The following is a 16,884-nucleotide window of genomic DNA, read 5'->3' on the forward strand; positions in this document are numbered from 1 at the left end:
TAAAGAGTCTTAAATATATAGAAAACATGTATAGAACCTAACCTTATTTTAATATTTAATTTGTCACAATATGATGGGTTTTACATGATTTCTTTAAAATTTTGAGTTTCATATCATGTAAGAAAAAAAACCCCTCAATTAATTACTTGTTATTTTCTAATTGATTCTTAGCATGTTAAAAAAATTTCACTTAAAAGCATAGCATGAAATTTGTCTAAAGTATTGTACTTTAAATATTTTTTTTATTTATTTATAAAATGTCATATCAGAATTGACCTATTTGTAAAAACTATTGTTTCTTTACATTTTACACAATTGGTTGATTGAATTTGAAAATATAGATTTTCCCACTTAGACAAATATACATTGATCAGTGGTTTTTTTTCCTTTTCTTTTTTGCACTAATTTGATCAAATGATGACACTTGTAATACAAAATTAAGGGATATGCACTGTTGGGATTTTGGTGGACCACAAAAGAGTTGGTGAACACTAAACAGGCAACATTAAAAGACTAATTTGTAAAATAAGAGAACTACATATAAAATAAAATAAAAAGTGTATTACGACGTTCAATTATTAGCCAAAGTACTCAAGTACTTTATCATAAACCTGCATTCAATATTTGATTATTCCCAACCCCATTCACCACTGCCTAAAGTTAGCTATTAAAAAATATATATATATATATATATATATATATATATATAGTTATTCTCTCATTCGGATGTCTGTATATTATTACCGTGCGAATATCATTACAAAAAAGAAGGAAAACAATCAGGAATAATAAAAAATACATAAAGTCTGTATGGTAATAATATCCAAATAATATTATTATAATTAATACATCGATCCCAAAAAAGTTATGGTCAATTTCCATAACATAATGCAAAAGTTTCCAAATAATATTATTATAATTAATACATCGATCCCAAAAAAGTTATGGTCAATTTCCATAACATAATGCAAAAGTTATGTGGGATATAACATGTCATCATATGTAAGCTGTTTTATAATAATAATAAAGAACTTAATTAGAAAATATTGTAATGCTAGTTGTTGTTGCTTTCATTTTCGATTGAATTTCAAAATTTTCACCTATCTCAGGCTAGCAAGAGTCCCGCAGCTATTAGCCATACCTATATAACTTTTTAAAACAAAACACTATTTCAGTGCTGGCTCTTAATCAGATTGTTGACTAAGCTATAAGCTGCTTACTGCTTAATTAATCCGTCGTGCGTAATTGTTATATTCGTATACTCTAGTGCTCTATGAGTTAATCCTAAGATCACTTAGGGCTGTACTATTCATGTGAATAGTTGCAGCCCTTGCAAAAGGTTGTGATGTTTCCACCCATTGCCATGGCAACAACTATTCACATGAGATATGAGGAGAGGAATTTGTATAGAGTTTTCATGTGGGAAGTGAAAAATATGACTAAGTATTAATTTTTTTTAAAATTCTAAAATTTTTTGTATTTTTTATTTTTTGTTGTTGACGTTAGCAAATCCAGGCTAAATCACGAGCTCATTTTACCTGAAGACTGGTCTGGTTTCGTGGGCCCCAGCAACTGTCCTGGCAGCTTTAGCCCGCTGGAACGCGTTTTTTGGCTTGGGCTCCCCCCTTGCCCTGGGCCTGGCGCACCAGTGGAAGTGCTCTAATTACTATTTGGTTTAGTTTCACTAACCCTATTTTTGTTGTATTTTTTAGTTGTTCATAATAGCTTTCTACCCTATTATCCTAGCTATTGATATCTTATGAAGTCAAAAGCCTATACTACAAAATGACCCTTCACTTATATTGCATTAGGTAGATTCAACTGTACAATTAAACTATTATTGAATTGGTCCAGTTGCACACTATACAATTCGAACCCCCCAAACCCTAAATTTAGGCAACAATTTTGCTTTTGATGATTTATAGACTCGCACTTCACAATTCTTTCTTTTTAAACACCTTCCAATTCCATGAAGTAGATGTATTAATTATTATGATTGATTAAAAAAAGTGAATCAGTTATATAACTTGTCTCTCACAACATGCATGTAGAAGTCACATGTAAATTAATAGCGTTACGATGGATATTTATAAGTTGCATGTATAGTAATTATTGGTATTGTGAAGTAGAATCATGAGAATAAGTAAAATAAATATTGATTAGATAGTGAGAAATGAGAATTTGAGAACCTTGGTTAACTTAATTGAAGGTGTGAAAAGTGGATGGAGAAAAAGAAATGGTAAAGGAGGATATGCATCGGTTGTGGGTCTAGTCCAAATGAGAAAGATAAGCTAAGCAATGGATTGCTTTGATTTCTTGTCTAATCAACCCAACTAGTGACGGCGGACTAAGACCTCTAATCTTTGTCCATTTCGCTTTTACATCATTAATTGATAATCTTAATTAGAGAGCCAAAAAATATATATATAAAAAGTATAAAGAGTTCTTTCACAGCCTTTCCCATCTACAACACCACCTCAAATCCACGTCCCAATTGCCGAGTGATCATCACTAAAAACAACTCATTTGGTTGACCTCTACTTATTATCACATCTTAATTCGGAGAAAAACTTTTCTACCACTTGTTTGTATTCTTAAACGTGACAAAAGATATAAAAATACAATTATATATGACCGAATACACCGAAAATTTTCCCGATTCACTTGCTTTGACGCCAATAAGGACTTTTGATCACAACACCGAAATTACATTACGTACATCCCAAATAAACCTAAAATAGTGAATTGAATGACTATTTTCCAACGAAAATACATTTCAACATAATGAATCCATTGACTTACACCACCAACACATGTCTCAGATTCTGAAAAAGAAATTTTGGTTCTCACTTTTTTGAATCTTTGAATATATATATTTATTTTGCATTTGAATGAAACGTAACATAAGAAAACATGTTAATGTGGTAGACATCTCCACCAGCACCACCACCAAATTCCGAAAGCCCACGGTGGACGTTGCTTTCACTGGGTTTGTTGCCCGTTGGTTTGTTTGTTCCACGTCAAAGTTTCGTGCACCGTTGCTTTTCTCAGTTGTTGCATTTTGGTTGGTCCAAGATTGTCCACGTGGGACCACACTGTGCCCACTTTTCCTCATTAGTCCCATTAGTCCTTGACAAAGAGGGCCCATGTAGTCTTAGAGTGGGCCCACCGACCGCCCAAAAAGAACGGACCCCAATCTGCCTGCGAGTCTCTCCCTCCCTTCCTACTTTGCCCCATTAAAAAAAGCCCACTCCAAATTTTCACCTTTCTATGCTCTTTCTTCCTTTTTTAACCCTTATCTCCACCCTTTTTATCTAAAAATCACCCCCTCCATCCCCACCCTTGGGCCTTGACTCACTTTTTATCTCTTGACTATACTTTGCATTGTGTTCTCTTTTTGATCTAGATTCATGCCTCATAAAATTGTTTTGTTTTTACATTACGGAAGGAGAGGAATTCGAATTTGGGTTTTTTACTCGTTCCACCTCATCTGATATTTAAAATACACATAATTAATTCGAAATTAGTTGTTGATTTATCGAATGAAAAATAGTAAGACTACATTAATTATATTTGAATATTAAAGTTTGATAATGATATGATGTGGTGCTTTCTTGCGTAAGAGAATGCTAACGTCAGTTATAGGTGGCCACGTGAAGTAATTTCAACCATTGATGATTATAGATTATTATAGACCGTGGCGTGACTCAGATAAGCATAACTCTTTTTACCTAGTCAGAATTGAGGACCACTACAAAACTTCACTTAGTTTTTTTTTTTCTTTTGAAAAACTTGATTTAGTACTAATAGGAAAGTTTTTTTTTTTTTTTTTTCTTTCTGTTTTGTCGATTCTAATAGGAAAAGGTAGTAGAGACACATCATGTAATGTTTAAATCCAAAAAGTAATTATGGCTGATGAATGTATTATAAACTCACCTCACCTCACCATTCGTTGTTGTTGGATTCACATTTTTACCTTTTGACTCAGGTCCAAGACTAAACTACAGTAATTGCATGTCGTACAAAGCGCCAACTGCATACACGCATCAGGCATAAGAGATGAAGCAGACAGGTAACGCAGTCCGTTTCTGTTTTTGTGTAAGTCAGAGAAACGAGCGGCCAGGATTTGGTTACCTTTTCCCTAAAAGATCAGACCCCATGACGTCACTCGTAGACGGTGACATGGACGCGCCGTTTAAAATCGAGAGCCCCGGGGTCCCACATGGCCCGAACACAGCGGGAGGAAAATAAAAAAGACCTACACACGTGGACGTTCGTGACACGGTGTTGTCATATTTTTGAGTAGGCCGGGCCCACTCTCATATGGGCGCCACGTCACTGAGGTAGAAAAAAGAAAAAAAAGAAAGTGAGAGCGCAGAAAAGAGGGCCTAGGTTTTTTTTTAGTAGGGGTGGTTCCCTCTACTCTCATCTCATGATTTCTTAATTTTCATTTTTTTGGTTTTCAAAATCGGGAATTTCTTTTTTAATCTTTTTGCAAAATGAGGAAGTGGGTCCCACACTGTTGCTGATTTTGGATGGACTTTAATCAACTCCAGCAGAGCGAGCGCCTTGGGTTTGGTTTTTGGTCCTTCTTCTGGGGTTCAAGTCAGCTGCTCTGCTTGCTTTCTCCTTCTTAAAATCCTATTTATTAATAAATAATAAACCAAAGCTCTGCTCTATACAAACGTCGACTCTCTCTCTCTCTCTCTCTCTCTCTCTCTCTCTCTAGCTCAGCAAACCAAGTTGTGATCCCGTTGTTTCTGGACCTCCAGTTGTGTATGTACCACTCTCTCTCTCTCTCTCTCTCTCTCTCTCACTATATAAAGTCTCAGTCTTTCACTCTGGAACTCACTTCGCTGCTATGTTCTGATTGTGGGTTTGTGTTGTTGTAATGTGAGTGCAGCGGTTTCCGGTTGGATTTGGCCGGAGAATGGCATATATGTGCGCAGACAGTGGCAATCTAATGGCGATTGCTCAGCAAGTCATCAAGCAGAAGCAGCAGCAGGAGCAGCAACAACAGCAGCACCATCACCACCAACAGCAGCCGCTCGGCGCTTTCTCTCTCACTCCCTGGCCCAACAACACTCACAGCCCCAATTTGGGCTACGGGTTAACCGGGTCGGGGTTTCCCGACCCATTTCAGCTTTCCGGAAGCTCTGACGCCGGCGGGGAGCCTGGGTTTCCGTTTCCCAACTTGGATCACCACCCCACTGGGTTCCGGTTTTCTGATTTAGGCGGCGGTGGCGCTGCCGAGTTCGACTCGGACGAGTGGATGGATAGTATCATAGGCGGTGGGGATTCAACGGATAGTTCTAATCTGCCCTCTGCTTGCGACACGTGGCATGGCAGCAATGCTGATTTCGGTCTCTACGGTGCCGATCCATTCCAACCCCCCTGCCCGAGTCGACTCAGCAACCCCTGCTCCCCACCGTCCGATCTCAACCGAGTCATCTTCTCTGAAACTCAGAACCAGTTGCCAGCCTGGACCGCCCCTCCTCCGCCGCCACCAACACCGCATGTTGTAGTCAAACAGGCCAAATCAGCAGACCCTCCTCCTCCGCAGCCAAACGATGCCGTTGGGGTCTCGTCAAGGTCGCCGGAGATCGAGTCAGCGCCGCCGCTACTGAAGGCTCTACTCGACTGCGCCCGGCTCGCCGAGTCCGACCCGGACCGCGCCGTCAAATCACTGATTCGACTCAGAGAATCGGTCTCAGACCGCGGAGATCCAACTGAAAGAGTTGGTTTTTACTTCACCGAAGCGTTGCAGAGCAGAGTGTTGTCTCTGCAATCGGAGAAAAGCTTGGCGGCCACCACGACCTACGACACTGCTTGCGAAGACTTCACTCTCTCTTACAAGGCCCTAAACGACGCTTGCCCCTATTCCAAGTTTGCCCATTTGACTGCGAACCAGGCCATTCTCGAAGCGACGGAGAGAGCGACGAAGATCCACATAGTCGACTTCGGAATCGTTCAAGGGGTCCAATGGGCCGCTCTGTTGCAGGCCCTGGCGACCAGGTCGACCGGAAAACCCAGCAGAATTCGGATCTCCGGCATACCCGCTCCGTCTCTGGGGACATCGCCGGTGGCCTCGCTGTTCGCTACTGGAAATCGACTGCGCGAGTTTGCCAAGCTTCTGGAATTGAACTTCGAGTTCGAACCGATTCTCACTCCGGTTCAAGAGCTCGACGAGTCGTGCTTCCGGGTAGAACCGGACGAGGCCTTGGCTGTGAACTTGATGCTCCAATTGTACAACCTACTTGATGAGACTCCAACGGCAGTTCAATCTGCTCTGAAGCTAGCTAAATCGCTGAACCCGAAGATTGTGACTTTGGGCGAGTACGAAGCGAACTTGAACCGGGTTGCATTCACGAGCCGGTTCAAGAACGCGTTGAAGTACTACACCGCACTGTTTGAGTCGCTGGAGCCGAACATGACCCGAGACTCGCCGGAGAGGCTTAAAGTGGAGAAGCTTTTACTGGGTCGTCGAATTGGCGGCGTGGTTGGGCCGGAGCAACCGGGGACCAAGAGAGAACGGTTCGAAGACAAAGAGCAATGGAAGTATTTGATGGAAAGCTCCGGTTTTGAGCCGGTAGCACTTAGCCATTACGCAGTGAGCCAGGCCAAGATCCTTCTTTGGAACTACAACAATTCTTTGTATTCTCTAATTGAATCTCCACCTGGGTTTCTCTCTTTGGCTTGGAACGAAGTTCCTCTGTTCACTGTTTCATCATGGCGTTAATGGGTTTTGCTTCAATTTGGGAATTGGGTTTTTCACCAGGTCTTTTAATACTGGGTGGAAGCCTATTAGTTTCAGTACGCCATTGACAGTGGTCTTAGTTCAGTGCTTCTTCTTCTTCATAATCAGAAATGGAACTCAAGACTGCCCTAGTGAACTTACAGTTAGTATTCATTTTACTTCAGCATATAAAATCACCTCCACCACCATCACTCTTTTGAGCTTTTTGGTTCACAAATTGCTTGTTAATTTTTGTAGTTTGTTCCTAGTTTTTGATCATTCTCCAACGTTATCATGGTCTTCTTTGGTTTTTTTCTTTTGTTTTTTCGGTTGGGGTTTTTCTTACAGGTTTGAGACTCTGAATATGACTAATTGTAAAAAAAAAAAAGGGCATTGAAAATCAAATCAAGGGGTAACAAGGTTCTGCCCCCTTTGTTGTCTGTAGTTTCTGTATGTAAATTTGAATCTTCATATTGAATTTAGTTTCTATTTCTTCAGTTCAGCTTCATTCTTTTGTTCAGCAAAGATTATTACCGTCAGAAATGGTTAATTAGTGATCTCATTTTTTATTTTTACATTAAAGCTTGCACCTTTCGAGTATTCTGGCTTTATGGCTGCAAGTTTGGTTTACCTCACAGAGGCCGTGGCTCCGCAATTTATTTCAATGCCTATGCCATCAGGCAGGCATCAGATTTTTGTGACCTGCAGCAGCAGTAGCAGTGTGTAATAGATTTCTGACAGTTTTAATTGGCTCATTATCCACCAGGTTGTGTCTGTAAGACTAATTAGGGTTTGATGAAGACCCATTACCCGCGCACGCAAAGCTGTGATGTCTGTAATTGGTCTCTTGATGAAGACGACCTGCTGTAAGTGATCTGCCAGCAGAGATATTTTTTTCTCCTGCTGCTCAACTTTCCATATTCAAAGGCTGCTGCTTTTGTTTCTGCCTCGTAATCAATTTCCTTAAACCAGCGCAAAAGACAATGACTTGGAGTTAAAGCAACTTAGCAATTTGCTTGAGCATTGGAGTTTCTCGCCCATCCAATGTGTAAATGCGTCTATTTTTTCAATCCATGGGCCATGTTTTCTTCCTAATTATGATATTAATGCATGTCCCTTTCACTCTGAGATCAATCCTTCTCTGGCTCTCTTTCTTACAAGCTTGGGGTGGAGAACCAACCCCTTTCCTGGTCTCTCTCTCTCTCTGTACAAAATCAATGGGCCAAAAGCATGACAAAGAAGGCAGTGGCACTGCATGATAATGCTCTGCTTATGGTCCGAGTGATTGTGACCATTCAAGCGTCGTTGTAAAAGAAACGTTTGAGTATATAGAAATTTGCTTTGTCTTCTAGGGTCCCATTTAAACCCAAAAATTAATTAATTAATTAATTTTAAAAAATGTCACTATGTGGGGTTTGGTATAAGTCTCTTTCAATATCTCTTGCTCTGTTACTCGTAAAAATACAAAGCCCTCCCTCTTCTGTCGTCCTCAGCAGAATAACACCGTCTTGAATTGCAAAGAAATGGACCCTTTAAGCCCCTCTGCTGGTCTGGCACTATCCTGTGAAATGTCCTTCTCCTCATAACTGGAGAAATTATCAAAATCATCAAATGGTTGTTTTGTTTTCACAATTAAAACTTGGAAGAATTCATATCTTTCCAAAGATGGCTGGCTCACATCACTTATTGGGTTAATGGCTCAAATACCCCAACTTTGGCAATTTCATTACTTGAAAGAGGTCTTTTTCATCACTAATTGTACCCAGGACCCCTTTTATTTGGGAACTTGACAGCTAAGGCAGTGATTAACTGGTTATAAATAGTTCAACTTGATAACTTTAAACACGTATTAGTATAAGGTGGGTGGGAAAATATGACGAGGGTAGAAATAGCAACGCTCATCGCTTTTCATATTTGTTCTTCTTTTTTTATAAAGGAAAGGTATATTGTGCTAGTCAAAAACTTAAAATGAGTCTTTTGGGATTAGATTAGCCAGTACTTGAGACAATTACTAAACATAATTATCTTTTAGACTTTAGTGAGGCGCTTCTACTGGTAAAAAAGAAGGATCAATTAAAAGGAGGTCATATAATGTTTGAAGATTTTGTGGATAATTGATATAGCTTTTGTCATCAAGTAATTTGGTTAATTTAAGTTAAGATGAGTCAACAATGTACCACTTTGCTTTATATAAAAGGGCCAAGATAAAGAGCCTAATCTCAACAGAAGAATGTGGGTGAGTAGCGGGAGTTTATCTTGACCGTTGATGTCATATGAATAACTACACTCATTATGTGGATTTACTCATTGCTCTGCGTACAGTTTGAAGATGATGTAGTTAAGTTACTTTATAGCTTTAGGGTTAAAAGGTGAGAACTTTACTACAACGGTAATGAAACAGTGCACATTGGAGATTTGGTAACATTTGAACAAGTCGCCTTGACTGGTCTTTCAAAACCTACAGTACTCGACAGATTGGATTGGTTCTTTTGTGCGATTGCATGAGTCTCATCAACCCAAATTCATATTTGGAGCTGGAGGAATGCAACTGACTGTTTCACTGTTGTGAGTGCCTCACAAACGGAGAACAACTTTCGTGTAGCAGGATGTAACGTTAACGGCGTTTCAAGCCAATCACATACTGTCACGTGAAAAGACGAACATCAATGTATATATAATAGGGTACTTGCCTCTGAGACTTTGAGGCTTTTAAGCCTACACAGTGATCAAACCGTCACACCACCACCAGAAAGAAAGAGGCTGTATTGGCGAGAGGAGGTGACTGCTGCTGTTGCAATTTGCAAATAGAGTAGGAGGGAGATTTTGGGGGTGCACTTTTTCACTAGGGTACTGGTGATGAATTTGACGTTTTTGGGAGGGTGATTTTATCAGAGATGTGCAGAATGTGCTCTGACGATGACATCATGCATGGTGCAAAGTGGTCCCATCCCAGCCTTGCGCTTCTTCCTTCTGGAGGGAGGGAGGAGACATTGGCGATTGTGTTGTTACCATCAAAGTGTAAAAGTGACATGTCATCTATACACAGTGGCTGACTGGGTCATGACTCGGATGCATGCATGTGTTGTGTATTTATACTATTGCTATTGCGCCAGGAAACGTGTTCATCTACGTCGACGACAATATCATCTCATATTTGAATCAACTCTGCGATCATACTTCAATTTGATTTCTAACTTTTCTGAAGTGATCAAGAGGGATTGTTTACTTAATTGGAAGATCGAAATTTCAAATTAGCAAGATTAACCTACACCATTATTCTCTAAGATAAACAAATATTTTGAATTTCGATTGATACATACATTGGCGTGTTACTGGATATAATAACTATAAATAATAAAAATAGTAAGGAATAGTGGAGTGTTGAAACGGTGAGAGTAAACATATGTCTCGTTTACATTCTTAAGCTTCGACACAAAACTTATACGGAAAATTGTTCTACAGAAAAGGAAAAAATCAAAATCATTTGTATAACCGGAGTCGTTCTTCGTTAGCTTGAAATCAAGTCCGAAACATTTATAGAAAATAACCCATTAAAGCTAGAAAAAAAGGGAAAATTGTCTGCAACACGTCAAAGTATAATCGGTAAATATCAAAGAGGAATGATTCCTTCCATGTAAGGAGAAGCCTTAGTATTCTTGTACTAGTAATTATTGTGTTAGTGAATGTAACCAAAAGATCAGAACTTGCTGCTAAGTTCAATAAGCAATAGTCATGGTCGACAACAGAGGCGGGCTATAGCCTACTTTGTGGGCAAAGAAAGTTTGGGCTACTTTATGGGTAAAAGAATTTTGGGCTTTTCTCCCAAGGATTTAAAACGCATCCAATTTTGGGCTATAGGCTAATTTTGTACATCATGTTCCAAAAATTTGTCAGATGGCATATGTAGGGAGATACTTAGAAACATACACGCAATAAAGAAATTTTTTTAAAACGACCATTTAGAAAAATATAATTACTTGTCTAACAGGGAAAAAACCATAGCCCCTTTTCTCCCAAAAAACACTCCTAGAGCCGTTTTCACTTTAAGGGAGGAGGAAGCCATTGTTCTTCGTCCTCTCTCTCATCTTCTCTTCCTCCCTGATTCAATAATGTAGGGAGATATTAATTTAGGGAAAAAGTCATTTTTGGTCATTGTAGTTTATCATTTTTACCATTTTGGTCCTTATAGTTTCGATTTGATCAATTTTGTCTATGTAGTTTCAATTTTGAGCAATTCAAGGACAATTCCCAATTTTTTTTGTCAAATTACTCTAATATGGAGGGGCATTTCAATCCAACTTACAGCCCCTCCACAACCACCCCCATAAAAACTTAGCAGCCCCTACCCAACCTCCTCCTCCTCCTCCTCCTAACTCAACCCACTCCCTATCCTATAGTAGGGCTCGTCAATGGGCCGGGCCGGGCTAGCCCGGCCCAAATTTCATGGGCTTGGGCCGGGCCGGGCCGGGCTTTAAAGAGGAGAGAGAAAATATCGGGCCGGGCCGGGCCGGGTTTTTTTAGAAAATTCAAAGCCCAAGCCCATCTCATGAGTCGGGCTTGAAAAAGCCCATCGGGCCGGGCCGGGCTAAGCCCAACGGGCCGGGCCGAAATGGGCCTAAAAAATAATGTGTAAAAAAAAAATAAAAAATTATGCTACAACAAAATTGAAAATTTAAATTTATGTATGCATTTTCATGTTTTTGTATGTAATCACATTTTCACGTTGTCTTGAGCATATTTCCTTGATAGATTTACATAAAACAAAAGAAAATACTCTAATAGATTTACATAAAACAAAAGAAAATACTAAAAACTATAAATTTAAGGATAAAACTTGTATTAATTTTGTGCTCATCATTTGGTGATGTGTTAAAGAAAAATATGATTATATTTGGTGGTATGATTATGTTTGGTGATATGATATGTTGTTTGTCTTATTTATATATATATATATATATATATATATATATATAATTGTTGTATTAATAAATGACACAAATTAATGTGCTAATCATCCAATTATAAACTAGGAATGAGTAGAATTCAATGGAAACAAACACAATTTTTATAACAAGTAACACACAAAAAAAAATTAAAGAGGGAGATTTGTCATTCAAGTGATGTAATCCTAATTCTAAACCCTTATTTATACATAATTATATATGTATGCGGGCCTAACGGGCCGGGTTTTTGTGGGCGGGCCGGGCCGGGCTTTCATGGGCTTAATCGGGCCGGGCCTATGGGCCGGGCCGGGCTTCAAACACCTAAGCCCAAGCCCGGCCCAAGCCCAAGCGGGCCGGGCCCTCTCAAAGCCCATAACGGGCCGGGCCGGGCTTTTTTTCAATGGGCCGGGCGGGCCCCCGTAAGCCCATGAGCCCGCGGGCCAAATGATGAGGCCTATCCTATAGCTATAACTCAACCACCCCTACAATCACCTTATCCCCTCCCTCCACAATCACCTTTTCCTCTCACTATCTCTCTCTCTCATCAAACTCCAAAACTAATTACATCATTGCCTAAAACCTCTTATCATGAACCCAAGATAAAGTGGGGCTTGAGACTTGAAAGCATAAGAAAAGTTACATTCGGGGTTGCTTGGGTGGCTAGAGAGTAGTTGTGGAGGGGATGTAATATTGGACATAAATACCCCTCCATGTTAAAGTAATTTGATAAAAAATTAAGGATTGTTCTTAAATTGCTAAGAATTGAAATTACAAGTACAAAATTGATCAAATTTAAATGACAGTAATCAAAGTGATAAAAGTAGTAAACTACAGGGACTAAAAATAATTTTTTACCATTAATTTATCATATGACAGTTTTTTTTTACAGTGCATAAACTATTGAGACGAACATCCAGAAAAATAGGCATAATCAAGGAAAATTTTGAAAACCACCATCTAGAAAAATACAATTACAAAATAAAACAAAGTTGTAAGTCGCATGTAGTGTGCGTTATGAAAGAAAATTAATTATAAAATAACGATATAATATACACCTAAGTTCATAAAACTAGTACAATAAATAAATATCTGATGTTACTTTAGTGCAACGAATTAAACCCATACAACGAATTAAACTAGTACAAATAAATACATATCTGATGTTACACCTTGGTGGTGCTCTTCCTTATCTTCTGACGACATGGACAGTCGAAAGCCCACGTACACAAATTTTCCTCTCAGAAAAGCGACACCTGTCCACTTTATCGCCACGTGTCATGACTTGAAATAAAAAAACTCCGCTACAAGAATCGGACACGGTTGTGCTGGCTTCATCCACAGTCCCTTCACCGGCATATATATATATAGAAAGCGGTAGAAGTTTGAAGATGCAAAAGATGATTAATGCATTCAAAACATTCAGAACCCAATCACCAGCATTGATATTCTCGTCGCCTCTGCCACCGCCAGGCTTGGGACGGAAAGCTTCCGGGGTCCGATTCAAACAGGCCACAACCCTGCGCTCTGGCGAGTCCGATAGTGAGCACAACATGGACAAGCCAGAGCCCAAACCTAGTGAGAAAACTGGGTAAGTGGCTTTATACCATGATTATCACATTTTCTTTGAAAGTAAGTTGGATGTGTATTTAATTTAGGTTGGCTAATGTTATTTGACTGTAAAATATTTATATATTAGGGACGGTTTGTCACATTCATTTGGGGAGGGGTATGCGACGAGGTGCGATGACGATGGGTTTGGAGTGGTATATGGGGGAATCCGGTCAGTTCCGAAGACGGAGCAGGATGAGAACCACCCTGCTGTTGACAAGTCACAGGGGAGTGAGGTGCAGGAGAAGGAGAAAGCGCGACACCAGAAAAATGCTTCATCATAACTAAACTAATATATACGAGAGTCGACTATATATATATACATGCAGTGCTTTTATATAGATTTGTTAATTTTCGCTTTTGTATGTTTTTATAATTTCTGCTAATCTGTTTTATGAAGCGAGGAGACCCATGTACCTATTTGTATTGACTAGCTCTATATCTAGCTCTCTATGTACTGTGAATGTGAATATCTAGAAACGCTTTCAAGTTGGCTATCTTGGTTTTTGGGCCTCTGGTAAGGAGTTGAATTTGTCTTGTGGTTGCCAGTTCCGCCACTACGTGTCAAGACATGAAACAAAATTTCTCACTGAAATCAGGATGAATCCCCATAGAACCGGACACAATTTGGTGATTTTTTAGCCTCTCACCTTTCACCGCCATATATTTACTGCCTCATCCTCAGTTATGTTTGTGTGTTTTCATGTATAAATAGCAACCAGCAGAAATTCCTACAAGGTACGCAAAACATGATTCATACAATAAGATCACTCAGAACCCAATCGCTCTCAAACTTAGTCCAAAATCCTTCCGGGATCCGATTTAGGCAGAACGCAACTATTTCTACTGATCCAGATAGTAAACATAACATGGACAAGACACAGAACCCTAACCAGCAGAAAACTGGGTTAGTCTACACATTTCTTATTGTTATCTCCCATGTTAACTTATCGGGTTTTTGGTTTTTGTACACTATTCGGTGCATTGTCAATATTCAATCGGTATTTCCCACGTCACGTCACATGAGAATATCGACAATGTATCAAATATTGTGAACTAACATTTGGTATATAATCAACTGTTTCCCACGTCACGTCACATGAGAATATCGACAATGTATCAAATATTGTGAACTAACATTTGGTATATAATCAACTGTTTATGATGATTGATACGGATATTAGAATGGTATTTCTCACATCACATGCATAATTAATTGACTTGTTGATTCATAACGAGGGATTAGTAGTGTTAATCTGGGTACATTTTGTTTGTTGTATATTAATTAGAGATGCGATGTCTCATTCATTTGGGGAAGGGTATGCGACGAGGTCTGATGAGGAAGGATTTGGAGGGGTATTTTCGGGAAACCAGTCTCTTCCGAAGACAGAGCAGGATCAGCTGATCCATGAGAACCACCCTGCTTATGACAAGACGCAGGGAAGCGAAGTGAAGGAGAAGGAGAAAGGACGACACCAAACTCAGGCCAATGCATCAACAAACTAATGAAGGAGCCCGCGAGCGGATTGATCTGTGTGGATTCGGTGGCCTTTCTATATAATTCCTTTTCATTTTGCAAATCATTTTTTATTTAATTTGTTGATTATATGTTAATACTTGGAAAGGCTTTAAAGTTCGTAATAATTTCATTCATTTTTGGCTTTATTGAATCACCAAACTTCATTCTCTTTCGTTGGATTAAAGTTGTCTTTCAATTGATCATTTGCTTCAATCTGCATTTGGATTTTGTAATAATTTGCATGCAGAGTTCATGGTTCCTAAATTAAAAAAAGAAGAAATTACTGTTAAAAAAGGAGGGCAGCACAATTCGAAGGCAAAATCCAAACGTAGCACAAGCTCAAGACCACCACTAACAATCCTAACCCAAAAGCCTAATGTGAGAGAAAAAAATTATGTTGATATATTTTGGCCCCAAAAACGATTGTGTTAGAATTACAATAGAGAATCAAACATTATGATAGAGAAATGTCAGAGCTATATAAGGATTCGTGAGGTTCCTCAAAAGAACCTCACGCATGGAATCCCTCATTATATATCCATAAATCTTCCTTTGTGAGTTACCATGCGAGGAGAATGATTGAAAAAAGCAGTATATACATAATTATATCATATATGTAAGTTTTTTTTTTTTTGAAAGAGGGGCAGGGACGGTCTTACGTCTAGGCTAATATGGGGTGTAGCCTAACTCATTTGATTTTTTTAGCCTAAAATCCCAGTCCTCCCTTGCAAGCCCCACACGCTCATTCCACACAAATAAAATCTCATTAACTAAGGGCTCGTTTGGGAGTGCTTTTGGAGCAGCGAAAAGCACTTCTAAATGGGTGAAAGCGCTTCTGTCTTTTAAAAATGATGTTTGGCAAAAATTTAAAAAGCACTTTGGGTGAGATCCAAAAGCACTTGGAGTAGTTTTGGAAGAAGCACTTGAGAGGTGCTTCTTCTTAAAAGCGCTACAGGACAAAAACACGGGAAGCACTTGGCTCCTTTTAATGAAACTTTTAAAATGCCGAAAATACCCATATTTAAGTTTTTTAAATGCCAAAATACCATTTCTTTCATTTCTCTCTCTCTCTCTCTCTCTCTCTCTCTCTCTCTCTCCTATGACAACAACGCTGAAAATCTCGAGTCACAAACTCAAGCCATTATCATTAAACTTCAACGGTAACACCATAGTAAAGAAGATCAGCATAGAGACTCCCAACATTGTTTCTTATGAATACAGTGGTGGTGACAAATTTCAGCCTTTGTTTTCTTTGAAATCGACGAAGCTAGAAAACGTTTATCTTTCCGTAAGTCCCGTGAGTGCTATTGTCACTTCATGGTTTCTTCAACTGCCACAATATCTTTGGAAGTTCAAGCCAAAAGAAGGGGTGGTCTTCAACTTTCACTGTCCTTCCGTCTCTCTTTAAATTATTTGGAGGTTTGGTATTTGTTCTTAAGAATATCATTCTGTTCTCTCGTTCATGATATCCTTCTTGTTTATGCTTGTTGCAATTCCTTTTTGTATTTTTTTGAATTTCCAGAATTTATTAATGTGGCAAGGGAATGAATTTGATTATATTTGATCCTACTTCTCATTACTTGCACAGCTCTCTTATGATTAATGTATTAATTGTATTTTTGTCACCTTAATTAGCTTATTTTTCTAAATGCATGGATGTTGAAATGTATGGATGTTGAAATTTTGGAGATTGTTTAGGGTTTATGAAGTATTAACTAGGGATTTACAATTAAGACTTGTGAATTATCAAACAAGATGTGTAATTGATTTTGGTGTTCTTGTTTGCTTGTGTGAATTATCAATTGGAGATTTTGTTGATCTATATATTTACATCTTCCATATATTATTCAATAGGTTATACTTTATAATGTCGAATCAATATCGAAATGTTAAGAGATCAAAGACTCTTAGATATCAAGATTTGCAATTGATTTTGGTGTTCTTGCTTGCTTTCCTGTTTATTTATTGTTGTATTTTTTTCTTACATGTGCTAGATACATTTTGAAGGGGAAGGCTCAATATGTTCCCCTGTGTATTTTTTTGTTACCAATGAAATTCACTTGTATCGTCGAATTTTC

General features: G+C 38.8%; 3 protein-coding genes across 3 annotated transcripts; all 3 read left to right on the forward strand.

Moving 5' to 3' along the window:
• The first annotated feature begins 4,589 nt into the window (after nt 1-4,589).
• On the forward strand, nt 4,590-7,233 carry LOC110773678 (GRAS family transcription factor). The gene is made up of 2 exons (XM_021978201.2): nt 4,590-4,776; nt 4,904-7,233. The coding sequence occupies exon 2, from the start codon at nt 4,931-4,933 to the stop codon at nt 6,737-6,739; it is 1,809 nt and encodes a 602-aa protein (XP_021833893.2). The 5' UTR covers nt 4,590-4,776; nt 4,904-4,930; the 3' UTR covers nt 6,740-7,233.
• A 5,816-nt stretch (nt 7,234-13,049) lies between these two features.
• On the forward strand, nt 13,050-13,784 carry LOC110773351 (uncharacterized). Its single transcript, XM_021977865.2, has 2 exons — nt 13,050-13,267; nt 13,376-13,784. The coding sequence occupies exons 1-2, from the start codon at nt 13,068-13,070 to the stop codon at nt 13,569-13,571; spliced, it is 396 nt and encodes a 131-aa protein (XP_021833557.2). The 5' UTR covers nt 13,050-13,067; the 3' UTR covers nt 13,572-13,784.
• A 19-nt stretch (nt 13,785-13,803) lies between these two features.
• On the forward strand, nt 13,804-14,952 carry LOC110773361 (uncharacterized). Its single transcript, XM_088255889.1, has 3 exons — nt 13,804-13,917; nt 14,003-14,194; nt 14,577-14,952. The coding sequence occupies exons 2-3, from the start codon at nt 14,037-14,039 to the stop codon at nt 14,791-14,793; spliced, it is 375 nt and encodes a 124-aa protein (XP_088112015.1). The 5' UTR covers nt 13,804-13,917; nt 14,003-14,036; the 3' UTR covers nt 14,794-14,952.
• The last annotated feature ends 1,932 nt before the right edge of the window (nt 14,953-16,884 follow it).

The sequence above is a fragment of the Prunus avium genome, chromosome 7 (assembly GCF_965620075.1).
Source record: "Prunus avium chromosome 7, drPruAviu1.hap1.1, whole genome shotgun sequence".
In the NCBI taxonomy this organism is placed as follows: domain Eukaryota; kingdom Viridiplantae; phylum Streptophyta; class Magnoliopsida; order Rosales; family Rosaceae; genus Prunus; species Prunus avium.